Here is a 21,623-nt window from a genome sequence, read left to right as displayed (position 1 = left end):
ATATAAAATGATATCATTGCAGACAAGCAACAGACTTCACTAGAGATAGAGATGTCAATTCTAGGTGGTATAAAATAAAGAAGTTTGGATTAGTGTCTTTTTGTTATACTGCATACCTTTAAATCCATAAAGAGTTAAAATAGTATGGTCATTTAAGTTAAATGGAAATCTAAAAGTGTTTGCCTGGTTAACCAGTATACTGGCATGTGTATGTGAAAAAATGTGTTTTGTAATTATGGACTTATTTTCCTGATAAGAGTTGCTAAGAAAACCAGAGCAAAACTGGGCTCTCTCAGGCCATGCAAAGTATTTTTTTAATATTAATTTTTAATTGTGGTAAAGAACATGATATTAAATTTACTGTCTATACATTTTTAAGTGTAGAGATCAGGAGTGTTAAGTATTTTCACATTGTTGTGCAACAAATCTCTAGAACCTTTTTCATCTTTACAAAGCTGAAATTTTATTTCTTTGTATGTGGGTTTGGCAGATTGTTCCTTTCAAGGAATTGCTTCACTTCATGTGGGGTATCAAATTTGTGGGCATAGATTTGCTCATAGCAATCGTTTATTATCATTTTAATTTGCCATGATGTGGAAAAAGTGAAGGTTCCCATGGCAAGGATTCTCACCTGGCCCTGGTTAGCTTACTCACTACACACGTGTGGGTGTGGGTAATACATTGTTATTGACTCTATATAAAGAGCTCCACCAAGTGCTCTGGGCTGCTGGAGGGCTGCAGGGCTGCATGGCTGTAAGAGAGCAGAGACTGGAGTGGTGGCAGTGTGGAGGACAGGGACTGACACAGCTGTGTGAGAGGAGAGGCCCAGAGGCAGAGACCTGCTTGCTGCATGCAGATTCACTCTGAGTGGACAGGATTCTAGTGATTGACTTGACACCGAGGAAATAAAGTTTGGTGTAAACCCTTTCATCCTGAGAATGTTCCACTGTCATTTTTTTCAGTCTCACTGATTCCATAGTGAACACATCCAAGGCTGAAACCCATTGGCAAGACACATGGGATCTGTAGTGATATTCCCTTTGCTTTCTGATATTTGTAATTTGTGTCAGGGAAGGGCCAGTGGGTTTCAGCCCTGGGCAAGTTCACTATGGATTCAGTGAGACTGAGGAATGACAATGGAACATTCTTGAGGTAAAAGGGTTTTTTTTCGCCCAGCTTTGTTCTCCCGGAGATAGGTCCAGCACTAGAGCACTAGAATTACATCTGCATCCAACAGTCTACAGGTCTGTGATCCTCCTTTGTCTCTGCCTCTGCCCAGAGCGCTGGGAAGGGCTCTTTATCTAGTGACTCAGTTAATAATAGCTTATTGCCTGCAGGTGTGAAAGCAGTAGCCTAGCAGTAGGCCAATTACATCATCAAGTCATTTAGGTTCAGGTGAAGATCCTAATCATAGGAACTTCCATTTTCCCCACAATCTCCCGCCCAAAATTATTTCTTTTCTTCTGCTTACTTTGGATTTAATTTTCTCTTCTTTATCTAGTTTTCTAGTGTGAAAACTTAAATGACTCATTTTAGATATTTTCTAGTATATGTATTTGATGCTATAAATCTAAGCATTAGTTTTGCATCCATAAAGTTTGATAAATTCTCATTTGCATTTAGTTAAAAATATTTTAAAATTCCTCATGAGATTTCTTCTTTGACCTATGTGTTACTTAGAAGTGTGTTATTTAATCGCTGCATATAATTGGATTTCTAGTTATTTTTCTGCAGTTGACTTCTAGTTTAATTCTTCTGTGGTCTGAGAGTAGGCATTGTATAATTTTTTTTTTATTTGCTAAGTTGTGTTTTATGGCCAAGATTGTAGTCTCTCTTGGTGAAGCATGGGAAGAATGTGTATTCTGCTGCTGCTGGGTGAAGAAATCTATTGATGTGAATTATAAACAGCTGATTGATGTTATTGAGTCCACCTGTTTACTTATTATCTATTTGCTGGATCAATCCATTTCTGAGAGAGGGGTGTTGAAGTATCTATCCAATGATAGTGGTTTTATCTATTTCTCCTTGCAGTTCTATCAGTTATTGCCTCATGTAGTTTGAAAGTCTGTTGTTAGGCATTGTCTTGCCAATGGTTTTCAGCCCTGGGCAAGTTCACTATAGATTCAATGAAACCAGAAAATGACAATGGAATGTTCTTGGGGTGAAAGCATTTATATCCAACTTTATTCCCACAGTGGCAGGTCAATCGCTAGAATCCCATCCATTTAGAGTGAGACTGCATGCAGCAAGCTGGTCTCTGCCTCTGGGCCTCTCTGCTGCCTCAGCAATCTCAGTTTCTGTTCTCAGCACTGCCACGACTCATGTCTCTGCTCTCTTGCAGTCTTGCAGCCCTGCAGCCCTGCCACTGGGTCGGCCAGAGCCCTGGGCGGAGCTCTTTATATAGAGTCAATAACAATGTATTGCCCACACATGTGTAGTGAGCTAGCTGACTAGAGCCAGGTGAGACACCTGGCCATAGGAAACTTCACATTATCCACAGGCATATTCACAGGAGGGATTATCATGTCTCTTTGGAGAATTGACCCTATTATCATTATGTAATGCCCTTCATCATCCTGATGGCTTTCCTCACTTTAAAGTCTGCTGTGCTCGGAATTAACAAAGGAACTCCTGCTTTCTTTTGATTAGTGTTAGTATGTGTAGGGAAAATGGAAGTTCCTATGGCTAGGATCCTCACCTGAATGTAAATTACTTGATGATGTAATTGGCCTACTGCTAGGCTACTGCTTCCACACCTGTAGGCAATAAACTATTATTGACTGAATCACAAGATAAAGAGCTCTTCCTAGTGCCCAGTGGATGGAGGCAAAGAGGAAAAGAGGATTACAGACCTGCAGACTGTTGGACACAGACTTAATTCTAGTGCTTGACCTATTGCCAGGAGAATAAAGCTGGGTAATAACCTTTTTACCCTAAGAATGTTCCATTGTCATTCCTTGGTCTCACTAAATCCATAGTGAACTTACCTGGGGCTGAAACCTACTGGCAAGACAATTTGCAATGTTGGCAGGATTCATTGCAGACTAAAGAATGGAACAGACTGCCTTTATGGGAGGGGTGCTTCAGCAGGCTGCACTTATGAATGAGGAGACAGTCAAGTGTCCCCTAATGGGCATGTAGTCTGAGGTGGCTTGCCTTCTAGAGGGCTGGGCCCCGCACCAGGACTAGAGGCAGGTGGAGGTGACACCTGAGGCAGTAGAGGTGGCCCTTGGTATAATAAAGAAGAATTGTTAATGCTTAGGTTTGGCCACCAGAATAATATCTTGCTGCCAGCACCAAATGCACTAAACCCTGGAGACACCATCAAGTGGACGTGGCCTGGACATTTTGACACATGGACCAGTGATGGCTGGCCCTCCTGGCACCTTGGGGACAAGGCCTGGAAGCTGGCCTCCTGTGTAGTCCTGGAGTAACAGCAAAGTAGACCCCAAAGATCACAGTAGTATATCCTGAATAGCCAGAAGGTAGGAGCATCTTATAGGGTTATTTTGTTTTATCATTATGGCCAGTATATGTAACTCCAGTAGCACTGTATACATAGACACTTCAGTAACCCCCATGCGGAGAGGGGTAAAGGTATAACATGCTAGACCTGGAGAGGACCTCCTTTTTGTCACAGTCCTATCACAGGACCACTCTCTTGCATGCATCCTACCCTGATGAACAAGATTTGCCTATGTCGGTGTCATTAAAACATGTGTCTTGTTGCCCTTAAGGTATTTTTGGATTGGAAACACACCCTAGCAAAAAACTGCTACTTGCTGGGGTGCATGGAGCTCCCTATCTGTACCACTACTAAGTGTGAGTAATGAACTCATCTGAGTAGAACTGGTTTTGCATATGGCTGAAATAACCTCCTCAGGCTTAAGGATTATTATAATTTTTGTTACCTGTATCAAAATTTTGTTGTATCTTAATTTTTATTATCTCCATGTTGTTATTCTTTGTTGCTCTTGTGGAATCTGGTTACAATGCTCCAGCTTTCTCACACAGAGACCATTGTGGAAGATTGAGAGCATGTAGATTGTGAGGTGAGAATCCTGGAGGGGTGGAGTGTGGGGAAAATGGAAATTCCTATGGCCAGGATCCTCACCTGAACCTAAACTACTTGATGATGTAATTGGCCTACTGCTAGGCTACTGCTTCTACACACCATGAGAATAAAACTTGTTATAAACCCTTTTACCATTAACATTCTTGTCTTGCCAATGGGTTTCAGCCCTGGGCAGATTCACCAAGGATTCAGTGAGACCAAAGAATGACAATGGAACATTCTTGGGGTAAAAGGGTTTATTACCCAGCTTTGTTCTCCCGGCAATAGGTTGAGCATTAGGCACTGGAATTACATCTGTGTCCAACAGTCAACAGGTCTGTAGTCCTCCTTTGTCTCTGTCTCTGCCCAGAGCACTGGGCAGAGCTCTTTATATAGTGACTCAGTCAATCATAGTTTATTGCCTACAGGTGTGGAAGCAGTAGCCTAGTAGCAGGCCAATTACATCATCAAATAGTTTAGGTTCAGGTGAGGATCCTGGCCACAGAACCCCAACTTTACCCACAGCTCTGTTGTCATTGTTTGGTCTCACCAAATCCATAGTGAACTTGCCCAGGGCTGAGACCCTCTGGCAAGACAACATTGTATATTTTTCTCCATTTACTTTTAATCTATGTGTGAGTTTATATTTAAAGTGGGTTTCTTCCAGATAATATATGGTTGGGTCTTCTTTTTTGATTTACTCTATCTTTTAAATGGTTCAAAATACCATTGATACTCAAAGTGATTATTGATATAATTGGATTAAAATCTACCATATTTGCTACTGTTTTCTATTTTTTACTCTTATTCTTTGTTTCTGTTTTTGTGTCATTCTTTTTCTGCATTTTGTGGTTTTAACCAAACATTCTTTGTTAGCATATAAGTTATATTTCTTTCTTAAACTTTATTTAGTGATTTCCATAGAGTTTTCAAATATACATTTACAGCTAATCCAAGTCTACCTTCAAATAACACTATATTTCTTTACAGGTAGTGTGAATACCTTATAATAACAAAATAATATAATTCTTCCCTCCTATCCCTGTATCATTGCTGTAATTCATTTTTCTTATATATAAGCATGCATAACCATATATTACCTATATATACATAAACATACATAACTAGATCAATTAAGAATAAGAAAAATAAAAAGGTTTGTTTTATCTTCACTTACTGCTTCTTCAATGTTCTTTCTTTCTTTATGCAGATCTGAGTTTCTGACCTATATTATTTTCTTTCTCTAAAGAACTTTTACATTTTCTATATGGCTGTTCTACTTGCAAAAATTTCCCTCAATTTTTGCTTGTCTGAGAAAGTACTTATTTCTCCTTCACTTTTGATGGATAATTTCATAGGGTACAAAATTCTAGGTTGGTGGGTTTTTTTTCCTGTCAACACTTCAAATATTTTATTTGATTATTTTCTTGCTTGCATGGTTTCTGAGAGGCCATATAAAATTCTTATCTTATCTTTGTTCCTTTTTAAATAAGGTGTTTTTTTTTCTCTGTATTCCTTTAGAATTTTTTCCTTTATCTTTGACTTTTTTTTTAGTTTGAAAATGATATGCCTAATGTAGATTTTTTTTTTCAATGCTGGCATTTATCTTGCTTGGCATTCTCTGATCTTCCTGATCTGTGGTTTGGTGTCTGACATTAATTTGGGGGACATTTTCAGTCATTGTTTCAGATATTTCTTTTGTTCCTTTCTCAATTTTTCCCCTGTATTCCTATTACAGGTATTTTACACATCTTGTAATTGTCCCACAGTCCTTCTTTTCAGTCTTTGTTCTCTTTGCTTTCTAGTTTTTGAGTGTTCTACTGATACATCTTCAAAGCTTGGTTCCTTTCCTCAGCAGTGAAGCATCATAATTCAATCAAAGACATTCTTTGTTTTTGTTACAATATTTTTGATACCTAACATTTCTTTTTGGTTCTTTCTTAGGGTTTTCACCTTTCTGCTTATGTTGCCCATTTGTTCTTGCATGTTTTCTATGTAATCTATTATAACTCTTTGCATATTTATCAGAATTGTCTTAAATTTCTGGTGTGATAATTCCAGCTGCCCTTCCACATCTGGTTTTGATGCTTGCTGTCTCTTCAAATTGTGTTTTTTTGCCATTTGGTATGCAGTGTAATTTTTTCCTGATATTTGGGCATGAAATAGCAGCTAAAAGGTTCTGCACTCAACAGGACTTTAGTAATGTGGTGGTGAGGTGTATAGGAAGGGGAAGGGTTTTATAGTCCTGTGATTATGTTTCAGTATTTTACTGAGTCTGTGCCTCTAGATTGTGACCTTCACAAATGTTTTCCAGTTATTTTTTTCCCTTTTTGTGGCAGGATGGCTAGAGTGGACTATAGTGTGATATTTCCTTTTTGCCATGTGGAAGGCTAGAATTGGCTGAAGTTGGATATTTCTCTTCTCACATTTGGAAAGCTAGAGCTGGCTAGTTGGTCAGTTAGGCTCCAGTAATATCCTAGCACATTAGGATCTGGTAACTTGTTTCTCCTGAGGGCAGTTATTGTTAGGAAGAACAGAATGCTCTGGTGTATTTAAAATGCTTTCCCTTCAATATTTCCCCTAACAGAAGCAGGAGGAAATTTTTTCTCCCATATTTACTGTGGAAAGTTAGTTGAGATCCAGGAGGCAAAACTCACAGAAGTGTGGGGGCCCTGTGGACTGGGCACCTGCCTAAAACTGGGTTCTCCTGGAGTTTTTAACTCTCAGATTTGTTGCAATGAGTGTCTAAAAGTTTGCTATAGTTCAGATTTTCCTACCCTGGCAATGTGAGAGTCTCTGCTGCCGTAAGCTGTGACTCAATGTGTTCTGTCTGTCCCTCCAATCTTGGGTGGGACTGTTGTTTGCTCTGTGTCATCACCTCTTTTGTAGATCCAAGAGCAGTTGTTGATTTTTCAGTCTGTCCAGCTTTTTGCTTCTTAGGATAGAGGAGCACCTTTCAAGTTCCTTAGATATGGAACTGGAACCAAAGCTGAAACTCTGTACCCATTAAACACTAATTTCCTTTCCTTCATTCCCCTAGCACTCAACAATCAACTTTCTATGTTTTTAAAAAATGATTTTGATTAGTTTAGAATCATGAGTAGAATCATATAATAGTTATCATTTTGTACCTGGATTATTTCATTTAGTGTAGGGTTTTTAAAGTTCATCCATATTATCCTATGTAACAGAATTTCCTTTTTAAAAGGCTACATCACATTCTTTTTGCTCCTCTGATTTGATCATTTCAAATCACCTGCTTGTATTCAAGTTCACTGATTCTTCTGCTGGTCAAATTTATTGTTAAATGCTGAAAGAATTTTCAGTTCAGTTAGTGTATTTTTCAGCTTCAGATTTTCTGTTTTTTATAGTTTCTATCTTTTTTATATTCTCATTTTGTTTGTGCATAGTTTTCCTTATGTTTAGTTATCTGTGTTTTAGCTCATTGTTCATCTTTAAAATGGTAATTTGAACTCATTGTCAGGTTGCTCATAGATCTCCACTTTTTTGTGGTTGGTTTCTTGAGATTTAATTTTTGTATTGATTGGGCCATATTTTCCTGTTTTTTAGCATGCCTGTGATCTTTAGTTGCAGTTCTGTACTAGGAAAAGACAGCTACCACTCTAGTCTTTGCTGACTGGTTTCATATAAAGGAAGACCTTCACTCATCAGCCCAACTAGAGATTCTGTAGACTCTAGTTTTGCATCTTTGGTTGTGTGTGTAATCTCCTACTTGAAGAGGTTTGTATTTTTCTATTCAAGAATTTCCCTTGGAGTATATCTGCAGTACTGTAGTCTCTCTGGTGCTGGGCAAAGCCACGGTGCTCACCTTTGTTCTCAGCCACCTATACCCTGTGGCATTCCTCAGTGTTTTGACTCAGGCAAGACAGAAACCAGTCCTTCAGAGAGCCCTTTGAAAAGAATATATGTTCCACTCTTCTCCTTACTTTCCCAAGGAGAAGTCAGATGTTTTTTCCTAATTGTACTATGCTGTGCTGGAGAGGAGGAGTTTAGGCATATATAATGCCATGAATTTTCCTAGTGGCTTTAATGTAGTTCTTTTTGGCTTTGGGCTTACCTGGGTACAGGAACCTCTTATGGTTTCTGGAGTTCTCACAAAGATATTTGGTACATGTATTGTTAAGTTAGTGTCTGTGTGAGAGAAATGTGTGACTTTCCTATTCCATATATAATAAGGATTGATATAAATAATATATTAAAATCAAGTGACAATTAAAATAATAATGGATATAAAGTACTTGATAACCACTAAAAGCATGTTTTAGTCCAAATATTGCTAGTTAATTAGCTGTGTAACTTCTAGCCATTTATTTAAGCCCTATGTGCTTCAGATTCCTTGTCTATAAAGCTGAGATGATAATGTTGCTTTGTCTGTATTATAAGGTTATTGTAAGGAATAAAACAAATAATAATGTATATGAAGTCTTTATAACTTCTAATATACACAAATGTGAAGGACTTTTTTTTTGGACTTATAAATTTAGATTGAGATGCATTACTTAAAAAAATTACTCTAAATGGTGTTGTAGGCCTAAATTATGATTCATTTAATCTGGTGAGTTTATTTTTATGCTCTGTTGTGACAACCTAGAGTAAAATACCCAAGTGATCTTAGCAAGGCTTTATGTCACTGCATTTTCTATCATTTTTGCTAAACAATTATACATGAATCATGAATGACAAACTATGCAGCAGTCTCATTGTAACTGATGAGTGTGGATTATTGTTAAAATTACTTTTGGAATATCTACTGTGTTTATTCCTCCAGCCTTTGTCACATAAAACATCTGCAGTAATTGCATTCTCTTAAAATTTTTTTGAACTTTGGAAGTTGTTTAACCAGTGGATGACATTTACTCCTAAAGGCATTGTAGCTTGTTTGACTGAACCTACTTATTTTTCCAAGTTCTGTCTGTCTTGCGTGGGAACTTCTATGGGTTGGAAAGGAAATATTGTCTATCTGATACTGGCAATGAGTCATACACTTGCCATCCAGTCTTTGCCTGATAGTCCACCCTGTTCTTTTTTGGGCACTGAGGAACAAATTGTGGAGACTCAGGGACTACATGATCCAGTACTGCCCTCAAGTATTGCATGCTGTATCTGTTTGTTGAGAATTTCTGGGACCCCTTCTAGAGCAGTATGGGATGTGAGCATTAGGTTCCAAAGGATATGGAATAGACTGAATAGCTGGGTTTATTTTAGAGGAGTATGTGGACAGCGAGGACTAGCTTTTTAGGGGAGGCAGAACTTGATCCAGCCTTGAAGAGTGGAACAGGGTTTAGAAGCAGAGGGTGGGTGGGACAGTTTCCTGAGAATTGGGAAGTGTCTTAATGCAAACTTTAGTTTCTTTTTTCTAAACAGATGCAGTTGGATATGCTTAGAATGGGTTAGTCTGATTATTGTTTTTGTTACTGTTATTGGGCACTCTTGAACCAGACTCTGGAGGAAGTGCTTTAAATATTTTATTTCACTTAATCAGCCAGCACCACAGTCTTATGAGGGTGAGCACTGTTATTTCTCCCATTTACAGATGAGGAAACAGGCACAGAGAGATTCAGCAATCTGCTCAAAGTTCCATAGCTGGGCTTTTCCTTTTTCTCCAACTTCTCTTTCTAGTGTTCCCCAATGACCTTAAAGCCAAAAAAGGTGGTTTTTAGGGAATTTGTGACTAATTATGAAGCAGACTGTTTTCTCACTGCTCTTGAGAATAAAGGTTTTGGTAGGGTGGGGCCTGTGAATGTAGGGGGCAGTGATAGAGATGGGTGATCAAAGCAGGTAGGAGGGTGGAGGATGGGCCTCGAAGATTGTGGCTTTTTTAGGAGAGGTGGCTTCTGTCTAGCAGTACATAGGCTTCTTGTGGCCAGTTCTCATCCCTTTTATTTCTGCACACCTTGCTTGAAGAATTCTACTTGATAGATTTAACTTCTTATGTTGGCCTTGTTTGACCCTGGGGTTCTGTTTCCAGTCTAATGTGGAATCATCCCAGGACATAGTTACTCTTTTTAAAACCATTTGCTTGACCTCAGGAGCTGCTTTTTTTATTTTGAAAGTTGACTTTGATTTAGTAAGGTGGTCCTGATGACCCTCTCTGGAAAGTTGAGAGAATTAGAGATGTGTGATATTAACACCAGTTTTAATCACAGGCTTTGTGGAGAATTTGTATTGGGGTTTTTTGAAAAATGAATCTCTCATTTCTTATATACATGTTGCTATAAATGTTACAAACAGGGATTAAACTAAATTCAGAGGAATTAGGGGTAGTTTGCTGGCATCATTCCTCCTCTAACATATCTATGCCCCATGAAATGGCTAACCTCATGATCTCAGTTTCATATTTATTTCATTTTTTTTGTAGGTTCATTTTTGTTGTTCTTTTTTCATTCTTGATGTTCCAAGTTTTCTTCTGGTATAATTTGCCTTCTCTCTGAAGAATTTCCTTACTAATTCTTTTAGTGCAGATCTGGCAAGTAATTCTCTTAGTTTTCATTTATCTGAGAATGTCTTTATGTCCCCTTCATTCTTAAAGGATATTTTTGATGTATATAGAATTCTTCATTGACAGTTCTTTGCTTGCAGCCCTTTAAAAATGTTGTACCACTTCCTTTGGCCCTCTAGTTTCTGAGGAGAAATCTGGTTTCTGATGAGATATCCATTGTCATTAGAATCATTACCCCCCCTGTAGTAATGTACCATATTCTGTGCTTATTTTCAAACATTTTTCTGTGCTGTTTGTTTTCAGCAGTTGAATTATGATATTCTGGACATGGATTGCTTTGGATTCATTGTGTTTAGGATTTACTGAGATTCTCGAATCTGTGGGTATATGTCTTTTGTCAAATTTGGGAAGTTGTTAGCTCTTATCTATTGAAATATTTTTTTGGCTTTACACTATTTCTTCTCTCCTTAAGATACTCCATGATATGAATACTAGATTTTTTATTATTGTCCCACAGATCCCTGAGGCTGTTTTTAACAATATTTTCCTCAGTTGTTAAGTTGGATAATTTCTTTTTACTGTGTCTTCAAGTTTACTGATGTGTTCTGTCCTCTTCATTCTGTCTTGAGTTTACTTAGTGAGTTTTAAATTTGTGTATGTTTTTCTTTCAGGTATAAAATTTCCATTTGGTTCTTTAAAAAATTTTTTTAAATCTTTTTTTGGGGATTTTCCATTTTTCCATTAATTTCAAGAGTGTTCATGATTGTTTCAGTAGCATTTGTGTATCATAGTAGTTGCTCTAAAGTCTTTGTCAGATAATTCCAATAATAGTGTCACCTTGAGGTTGATGTCTCTTCACTGTTTCTTCCCATGTGAATTGAGAATTTCCTGGTTCCTCATATGCTGAATAAAAGTTTGAACATCCTGGATATTTTGCATATTATTATTTGACACACTGTGTATTATTTAAATCATATGGAAAATGTTCATATTTTTGTTTTAACAGGGAGGAAACCACTGGTTAGTATCAGGCCACAGTTTCTAACCTGTCTTCTGTGTGCTGTGGTTCCAATGTCATTTCATTTTTTTTTTTTTTGAGAGGGCATCTCTCATATTTATTGATCAAATGGTTGTTAACAGCAATAAAATTCTGTATAGGAGGGTCAATGCCCAATGTACAATCATTAATCCATCTCAAGCCTAATTCTCATCAGTCTCCAATCTTCTGAAGCATAACGAACAAGTTCTTACATGGTGAACGAATTCTTACATAGTGAATAAATTTTTACATGGTGAACAGCACAAGGGCACTCATCACAGAAACTTTCGGTTTTGATCACGCATTATGAACTATAAACAATCAGGTCAAATATGAATATTCGTTTGATTTTTATACTTGATTTATATGTGGATCCCACATTTCTCCCTCTATTATTATTATTATTTTTATTTTTAATAAAATGCTGAAGTGGTAGGTAGATGCAAGATAAAGGTAGAAAACATAGTTTAGTGCTGTAAGAGGGCAAATGTAGATGATCAGGTGTGTGCCTACGGACTAAGTATTAATCCAAGCTAGACAAGGGCAGCAAAACATTCACGGATGCAGAAGATTTCTCTCAAAACAGGGGGGGTGAGGTTCTGAGCCTCACCTCTGTTGATCCCCAATTTCTCACCTGATGGCCCCCCTGCGACTGTGCCTGTCTTAGGTTGTTCCTCCCTTGAGGAATCTTACCCGTCTCTGGCTAACCAGTCATCTTCCGGGGCCAAACAGGGAAATGTAAAGTTGGTAAGTGAGAGAGAAGCCATATTGTTTGAAAAGGTTAGCTTTTTACTTCTTTGCAGATTTATGCCCTGTGGGTTCTATGCCCAGCACTTGTCTCGAGGTGTCTTTACCACCTGGAGGAATTATGATACTCGGTAACTTCGATATGAGGCACGAATTCTATTTAAGGGTTGTAATTAGGAAAGAAGAAGAAAAGCTACAGAGGTAGCATATGGAAGAAAACATGGGAGGATTGATTATTTCTTTGACATATCTTCTTGTAGAGTACCTTAAGCATGTATAGGTTTTAAACTACCAACTAACTTGTGCTCACATATTAACATAATAGGAATACGGTGACATAAACAAAGCAAATCTGTAATTACCATCCATCTCCAGTGAAGCCAAGAAAACCATTTAGGCACCCTAGGCATTTGTGAAAATTTGTCTATGATATGATGGATATTGTCCAACGGTACTTGAACAGTCTGAGAGAAATCAGACAAATTAAAGCAACCCATTTCTGGGATCTGTTCACATCCCATATGTTCTTTTAACCGTAGATAGTCTATAGTCATAAGATTTTGGAGTGCTACAACTTGCACCCCTCCCAACTCCTGGTTGATTTCCAACAGTACAGATCTGGTCAAATTCGTTGTCTCACTGTATGCACATGCCAGCCTAGACATCTCCCTCCTCATTCCAATGGCAAGTCCAGGAAATGGTGGGGTGGATGCAGCCACAACCACAGCATCGTCCGGATCCCTGTGGAGGCTTTTTGATAATCATCCCCTGGCACAAGTCCTCCAGAGAGTGCTGATGCCGGAAGCTCCTCCTCATATCGTATCTTAGTTCATTTTCTGGGTAGCCAAGCTAGGCCTTGATCTTCTGCATAGAAACAAACAGACCCTTTGCCCACACTTTGACAGCCCTCTATACCACTGTGCAGAACTCATTGGAGATCAGCACACAGAAACTGCATTTTTTTTTTATTAAGAGAAAGGAATATTATCAGAAAAGAGTACCTCCATAGCTGATCATCTGACACCCTTTAAGTGATCAACATTAAGGATATTTAAAGCATGCGTTGATCTTTGATTTACCAATAGTTTTATCCTATCAAGGAGTGATCCCCCTTTTCTTTCTTTCTTTCCTTTTTTTTTTAATCTTTAATATACACTTACATGAAGAATACTATGTTTACTATGCTCTCCCCTATATCAGGTCCCCCCTAAAAACCACATTACGGTTACTGTCCATCAGCTTAGCAAAATGTTGTAGAATCACTACTTGTCCTCTCTGTGTTGTACAGCTCACCCTCCCCTTTCTCCCTCACCCCCCATGCATGCTAATCTTAATACCCCCCTTCTTCTCCCCCTCCTTATCCCTCCCTGCCCACCCATCCTCCCCAGTTCTTTTCCCTTTGGTACCTGTTAGTCCATTTTTGGGTTCTGTAATTCCGCTGCTGTTTTGTTCCTTCAGTTTTTCCTTTGTTCTTATACTTCTCAGCTGAGTGAAATCATTTGGTATTTCTCTTTCTCCGCTTGGCTTATTTCACTGAGCATAATACTGTCCAGCTCCATCCATGTTGCTGCAAATGGTTGGATTTTTCCACTTCTTATGGCTGAGTAGTATTCCATTGTGTATATGTACCACATCTTCTTTATCCATTCATCTACCGATGGACATTTCGGTTGCTTCCAATTCTTGGCTATTGTAAATAGTGCTGCGATAAACATAGGGATGCATCTGTCTTTCTCAAACTTGATTGCAGTGTTCTTAGGGTAAATTCCTAGGAGTGGAATTCCTGGGTCAAATGGTAGGTCTGTTTTGAGCATTTTGATGAACCTCCATACTGCTTTCCACAATGGTTGAACTAATTTACATTCCCACCAGCAGTGTCGGAAGGTTCCCCTTTCTCCACAGCCTCGCCAACATTTGTTGTTGTTTGTCTTTTGGATGGAAGCTATCCTTACTGGTGTGAGGTGATACCTCATTGTAGTTTTAATTTGCATTTCTCTGATAATTAGCGATGTGGAGCATCTTTTCATGTGTCTGTTGGCCATCTGTATTTCTTTTTTAGAGAACTGTCTGTTCAGTTCCTCTGCCCATTTTTTAATTGGGTTATTTGTTTTTTGTCTGTTGAGGCATGTGAGCTCTTTATACATTCTGGACGTCAAGCCTTTATCGGATCTGTCATTTTCAAATATATTCTCCCATACGGTAGGGTTCCTTTTTGTTCTATTGATGGTGTCTTTCGCTGTACAGAAGCTTTTCAGCTTAATGTAGTCCCACTTGCTCATTTTTGCTGTTGTTTACCTTGCCCGGGGAGATATGTTCAAGAAGAGGTCACTCATGTTTATGTCTAAGAGGTTTTTGCCTATGTTTTTTTCCAAGAGTTTAATGGTTTCATGACTTACATTCAGGTCTTTGATCCATTTTGAGTTTACCTTTGTATATGGGGTTAGACAGTGGTCCAGTTTCATTCTCCTACATGTAGCTGTCCAGTTTTGCCAGCACCATCTATTGAAGAGACTGTCATTTTGCCATTCTATGTCCATGGCTCCTTTATAAAATATTAATTGACCATGTATGTCTGGGTTAATGTCTGGAGTCTCTAATCTGTTCCACGGGTCTGTGGCTCTGTTCTTGTGCCAGTACCAAATTGTCTTGATTACTATGGCTTTGTAGTAGAGCTTGAAGTCAGGGAGTGAGATCCTCCCTACTTTATTCTTCTTTTTCAGGATTGCTTTGGCTATTCGGGGTCTTTGGTGTTTCCATATGAATTTTTGAATTATTTGTTCCAATTCATTGAAGAATGTTGCTGGTAATTTGAGAGGAATTGCATCAAATCTGTATATTGCTTTGGGCAGGATGGCCATTTTGACGATATTAATTCTTCCTAGCCATGAGCATGGGAAGAGTTTCCATTTGTAGTGTCCCCTTTAATTTCTCTTAAGAGTGACTTGTAGTTTTCAGAGTATAAGTCTTTCACTTCTTTGGTTAGGTTTATTCCTAGGTATTTTATTCTTTTTGATGCAATGGTGAATGGAATTGTTTTCCTGATTTCTCTTTCTATTGATTCGTTGTTAGTGTATAGGAAAGCTACAGATTTCTGTGTGTTAATTTTGTATCCTGCAACTTTGCTGTATTCCGATATCAGTTCTAGTAGTTTTGGAGTGGAGTCTTTAGGGTTTTTTATGTACAGTATCATATCATCTGCAAATAGTGACAGTTTAACTTGTTCTTTACCAATCTGGATTCCTTGTATTTCTTTGTTTTCTCTGATTGCCGTGGCTAGGACCTCCAGTACTATGTTAAATAACAGTGGGGAGAGTGGGCATCCCTGTCTGGTTTCCGATCTCAGAGGAAATGCTTTCAGCTTCTCGCTGTTCAGTATAATGCTGGCTGTGGGTTTATCATATATGGCCTTTATTATGTTGAGGTACTTGCCCTCTATTCCCATTTTGCTGAGAGTTTTTATCATGAATGGATGTTGAATTTTGTCAAATGCTTTTTCAGCATCTATGGAGATGATCATGTGGTTTTTGTCTTTCTTTTTGTTGATGTGGTGGATGATGTTGATGGATTTTCGAATGTTGTACCATCCTTTCATCCCTGGGATGAACCCTACTTGGTCATGGTGTATGATCCTTTTGATATACTGTTGAATTCTGTTTGCTAATATTTTATTGAGTATTTTTGCATCTACATTCATCAGGGATATTGGTCTGTAATTTTCTTTTTTGGTGGGGTCTTTGCCTGGTTTTGGTATTAGGGTGATGTTGGCTTCATAGAATGAGTTTGGGAGTATTCCCTCTTCTTCTATTTTGTGGAACACTTTAAGGAGAATGGGTACTATGTCTTCTCTGTGTGTCTGATAAAATTCCGAGGTAAATCCGTCCGGTCCCGGGGTTTTGTTCTTGGGTAGTTTTTTGATTACCATTTCAATTTCTTTGCTCGTATTTGGTTTGTTTAATTTTTGTGTTTCTTCCTTGGTCAGTCTTGGGAGGTTGTATTTTTCTAGGAAGTTGTCCATTTCTTTTAGGTTTTCCAGCTTGTTGGCATATAGGTTTTCATAGTAGTCTTTAATAATTCTTTGTGTTTCTGTGGAGTCTGTCGTGATTTTTCCATTCTCATTTCTGATTATGTTGATTTGTTTTGATTCTCTTTTTCTCTTAATAAGTTTGGCTAGAGGCTTATCTATTTTGTTTATTTTCTTGAAGAATCAGCTCTTGGTTTCGTTGATTTTTGCTATTGTTTTATTCTTCTCAATTTTGTTTATTTCTTCTCTGATCTTTATTATGTTCCTCCTTCTGCTGACTTTAGGCCTCATTTGTTCTTCTTTTTCCAGTTTCGATAATTGTGATGTTAGACTATTCATTTGGGATTGTTCTTCCTTCTTCAAGTGTGCTTGGATTGCTATATAGTTTCCTCTTAAGACTGCTTTCGCTGCGTCCGACAGAAGTTGGGGCTTTGTGTTGTTGTTGTCATTTGTTTCTATATATTCCTTGATCTCTATTTTGATTTGTTCATTGATCCATTGATTATTTAGTAGCATGTTGTTAAGCCTCCACGTATTTGTGAGCATTTTTGTTTTCTTTGTAGAATTTATTTCTACTTTTATACCTTTGTGGTCTGAAAAATTGGTTGGTAGAATTTCAATATTTTGGAATTTACTGAGGCTCTTTTTGTGAGCTAGCATGTGGTCTATTCTGGAGAATATTCCATGTGCACTTGAGAAGAATGTATATCCTGTTGCTTTTGGATGTAGAGTTCTATAGATGTCTATTAGGTCCATCTGTTCTAGTGTGTCCTTACTTATTTTCTGCCCGGTGGATCTATCCTTTGGGGTGAGTGGTGTGTTGAAGTCTCCTAAAATGAGTGCATTGCAGTCTATTTCCCTCTTTAGTTCTGTTAGTATTTGTTTCACATATGCTGGTGCTCCTGTATTGGGTGCATATATATTTAGAATGGTTATATCCTCTTGTTGGACTGCGCCCTTTATCATTAGGTGGTATCCTTCTTTATCTCTTGTTACTTTCTTTGTTTTGAAGTCTATTTTGTCTGATATTAGTACTGCAACCCCTGCTTTCTTCTCACTGTTGTTTGCCTGAAATATATTTTTCCATCCCTTGACTTTTCGTCTGTGCTTGTCTTTGGGTTTAAGGTGAGTTTCTTGTAAGCAGCATATAGATGGGTCTTGCTTTTTTATCCATTCTATTACTCTGTGTCTTTTGATTGGTGCATTAAGTCCATTTACATTTAGGGTGGCTATTGAGAGATATGTACTTAGTGCCATTGCAGGCTTTAGATTCGTGGTTACCAAAGGTTCAAGGTTAGCTTCTTTAGTATCTTACTGCCTAACTTAGCTCGCTTATTGAGCTGTTTTATACACTGTCTGGAGATTCTTTTCTTCTCTCCCTTCTTATTCCTCCTCCTCCATTCTTCATATGTTGTGTGTTTTGTTCTGTGCTCTTTTTAGGTGTGCTCCCATCTAGAGCAGTCCCTGTAGGATGCCCTGTAGAGGTGGTTTGTGGGGCGCAAATTCCCTCAGCTTTTGCTTGTCTGGGAATTGTTTAATCCCGCCATCATATTTAAATGATAGTCGTGCTGGATACAGTATCCTTGGTTCAAGGCCCTTCTGTTTCATTGCATTAAGTATATCATGCCATTCTCTTCTGGCCTGTAGGGTTTCTGTTGAGAAGTCTGATGTTAGCATGATGGGTTTTCCTTTATAGGTGACTTTTCTCTCTAGCTGCCTTTAAAACTCTTTCCTTGTCCTTGATCCTTGCCTTTTTAATTATTATGTGTCTTGGTGTTGTCCTCCTTGGATCCTTTGTGTTGGGGGGGGTTCTGTGTAATTCCATGGTCTGTTTGATTATTTCCTCTCCCAGTTTGGGGAAGTTTTCAGCAATTATTTCTTCAAAGAGCCTTTCTATCCCTTTTCCTCTTTCTTCTTCTGGTACCCCTATAATACGAATATTATTCCTTCTGGATTGGTCACATAGTTCTCTTAGTGTTGTTTCATTCCTGGAGATCCTTTTATCTCTCTCTATGTCAGCTCCTGTACGTTCCTGTTCTCTGGCTTCTATTCCTTCAGTGGCCTCTTGCATCTTATCCATTCTGCTTATAAATCCTTCCAGGGATTGTTTCACTTCTGTGATCTCCTTCCTGACATTTGAGATCTCCCTCCAGACTTCATCCCATTGCTCTTGCATTTTTCTCTGCATCTCTGGCAGGATTTTCATGATTTTTATTTTGAATTCTTTTTCCGGAGGACTGGTTAGGTCTGTCTCCTTCTCAGGTGTTGTCTCTGTGATCTTTGTCTGCCTGTAGTTTTGCCTTTTCATGGTAATAGAGATAGTTCGCAGAGCTGGTACGAGTGACCGCTGGAAGAGCTTCCCTTCTTGTTGGTTTGTGGCCTTCCTCTCCTGGGAGTATAGCGACCTCTAGTGGCTTCTGCTTGTCAGCTGTGTGCAGACTGGGCTTCTGCTACCTCCCCATTTGCTATGGATTTTATCTCCGCTGTTGCTGTGGGCATGGCCTGGCTGGGGCTGCTCCTCCAAAGTGGTGGAGCCCCGTTCGAGGGGGAGCGGCCGGGAGGCTATTTATCTCTGTAAGGGGCCTCTGTGCTCCCTGTTGCCCAGGGGGTTAGAGTGCCCAGAGATCCCCAGATTCCCTGCCTCTGGTCTAAGTGTCCTGTCCTGCCCCTTTTAGACTTCCAAAAAACACTCTCCAAACCAAAACAACAATAGCAACAATGAAAGAGGAAACAGAAAAAAAAAAAAAAAAAGGGAAAAACACGCTATTTTTTTTGTCCTCAGGCGCCGGTCCCAGGCACCCGCTCACCAGTCCTGCTGCCCTGCCTCCCTAGTACCGGGTCCCTGTCCCTTCAAGGGTTCCAAAAGCACCCGCCAAAAAAATAAAAAGGGAAAAACGCGTGATATTGTTTGTCCTCAGGCACCGGTCCCAGGCACCCACCCGCCGGTCCCAGGCACCCGCCCACCGGTCCTGCCACCCTGCCTCCCTAGCACTGGGGTCCCCGTCCCTCCAAGGGCTCCAGAAAACACTCGCCAAAAAAAAAGGAAAGAACGTGTGACCCTCTCCGTCCCAAGGCGCCGGTCCCAGGCACCTGCTCACTGGCCCTGCCACCCTGCCACCCTGCCTCCCTGGCACTGGGGTCCCTGTCCCCCTAAGGCCTCCAAAAAGCATTGCCAAAAAGAGAAAAACGGGAGAAACGCACGATTTTCTTTGTCCTCAGGCGCTGGTCCCAGTCACCCGCCCACCAGTCTTGCTGCCCTGCCTCCCTTGTATTGGGGTCCCCGTCCCTCCAAGTCTTCCAAAAAACACTCACCAAAAAAAAAAAAAAAGGGAAAAACGCACGATTTTCTTTGTCTTCAGGCGCCAGCCCCAGGCCCCCGCCCACCGGTCCCGCCGCCCTGCCTCCCTAGCATTGGGAAAAACACGTGATTTTCTTTGTCCCCAGGCGCCGGTTTCAGGCACCTGCTCACCAGTCTTGCTGCTTTGTTTCGCTGGTATTGGGGTCCCTGTCCCTTTAAGGCTTCCAAAAAGCACTCGCCAAAAAGAGAAAAAAAAAGGGGAAAAACGCGCAATTTCCTCTGTCCTCAGGCGCCGGTCCCAGGCACCCACTCACTGGTCCTGCTGCCCTGCCTCCCTAGCACTCGGTCCCTGTCCCTTTAAGGCTTCCAAAAAGCACTTGCCAAAAACAAAAAACCGCTCCGGTTTCTTTCCACCCGCTGGGAGCCGGGGGGAGGGGCGCTCGGTTCCCGCCGGGCCAGGGCTTGTATCTTATCCCCTTTGCAAGGCGCTGGGCTCTTGCAAGTGTGGATGTGGTCTGGATGTTGTCCTGTGTCCTCTGGTCTCTATTTTAGGAAGATTTTTCTTTGTTATATTTTCATAGATCTATGTGTTTTTGGGAGGAGATTTCCACTGCTCTACTCACGCCGCCATCCTGGCTCTGCCCCTCATTTCAGTTTTAAATGCCTTTGCAGTGTTATTTAGATCTGTGTCACATATGTACTACCCATTGGCAAATCTGGGGCTTTGGGGGAGATTTATCTGTTAGCTTAGACCTCACAATTTTTGGTATGCTGAGGAGGATCAGATTTATGTATCTACAGCTTAAGAGTAAACTCAGAAGTTCATAAACAACTTTATAGGTTTGCTTTTTTCTCTCTCTAAAACCTCTTCTGTACTTTCCAGTTCCCTGGCTTCTATTTATGGCACCTTGGCTGATTAGCTGGTGCTTTTGTTTTTCTGTTTTGCTCTGTACTTCTTCAGCCTTTGTATGTCCAGGGCTAGGCAGTGGTAGGATAGATGGAGGAAAGAAAGCAATGGAGATTGGCTCCACCCTATTGAAGCCCAGTCTTCTGAACAGAGGTGAAAGTTTTTCACCCTCAGAGTGTTGGCTCTGATGTGCTTCTGTCCCCAGGCACTGGGATATGAGAGAATACAGAAATGAAAGAGAAAACAATGGTAGAATACCTGTACTTTCTCTATGTGTTTGGAGTTCCATTTACTGGTTCTTGAGCCAGAGCAAGAGGGCTTCTCCTGAGTTCCTTGTGTCTGAGCTTCAGTGCAGTGCCAGGCTTCTGGTGCACTGTATCCAAGCTGGGAGATACCAGAGTATGGCAAATGATAAATTTACTTCCACTTATTGGTACTTCAAATTTTGGTGGTCCTTCCCAATCCTTTTGCTACTATTTACAGTCTTCATATAACTACTCCATGTATTCTGTCAAGATTTGATGGCTGTATGCAGTGGGAGAGATGGTGTGAAGTGTGACAACTAGAACTGTAACTCTTGATTTAGATATATGTAATTTTCAATAATATGAGTAATGCCCAGTATATAAAACTTATTTTTCTTTTGTTGTCAGTGACAGTATATGAAGTGCACGTGGCAACTGGTGAGCTTTGGAATGCTGGAACAGTCGCAAATGTCTACATTTCTGTCTATGGGGAAAAGGGAGATACAGGATGCAGGCAACTACTTCAATCAAAGGGCTCCTTCAATTTTTTAAGAGGACAAGTAAGTGACCAAGAAGTCCTTCATCTGGGTTTTGAAAAAGCTGTGGTAACTAATATATAGAATAAAATTATTATCTTAGCTAATTTTAAGTATACAGTTCAGTAGTATTAATTATATTCACATTGCTGTGCAAAAGATCTCCAGGAATTTTTCATCTTGTAAAACTGAAATTCTATACTCATTAAACAACTCATTTCCCCCCTTCCCTAGTCTTTGGTAACCATTATTCTACTTTCTGTTTTTATAAATTTGACTACTTAAATATATCATCATATAATTTGGAATCATACGT

The 21,623-nt window shown here is 39.6% G+C and overlaps 1 protein-coding gene across 1 annotated transcript in view; it reads left to right on the top strand.

Annotated features, from left to right (window-relative positions):
- The window catches only part of RP1 (RP1 axonemal microtubule associated), a 370,859-nt gene that overhangs the window by 115,662 nt on the left and 233,574 nt on the right, over nucleotides 1–21,623 (top strand). The window contains exon 7 of the mRNA XM_036999525.2: nucleotides 21,180–21,331. Coding sequence (XP_036855420.2) covers nucleotides 21,180–21,331 — 152 coding nt within the window. The remainder of the gene's footprint in view (nucleotides 1–21,179; nucleotides 21,332–21,623) is intronic.

This window comes from Manis javanica, chromosome 2, assembly GCF_040802235.1.
Source record: "Manis javanica isolate MJ-LG chromosome 2, MJ_LKY, whole genome shotgun sequence".
NCBI lineage: Eukaryota > Metazoa > Chordata > Mammalia > Pholidota > Manidae > Manis > Manis javanica.
The sequence above is the reverse complement of the archived record's forward strand: the minus strand, read 5'-3'. Positions and strand labels throughout refer to the sequence as shown.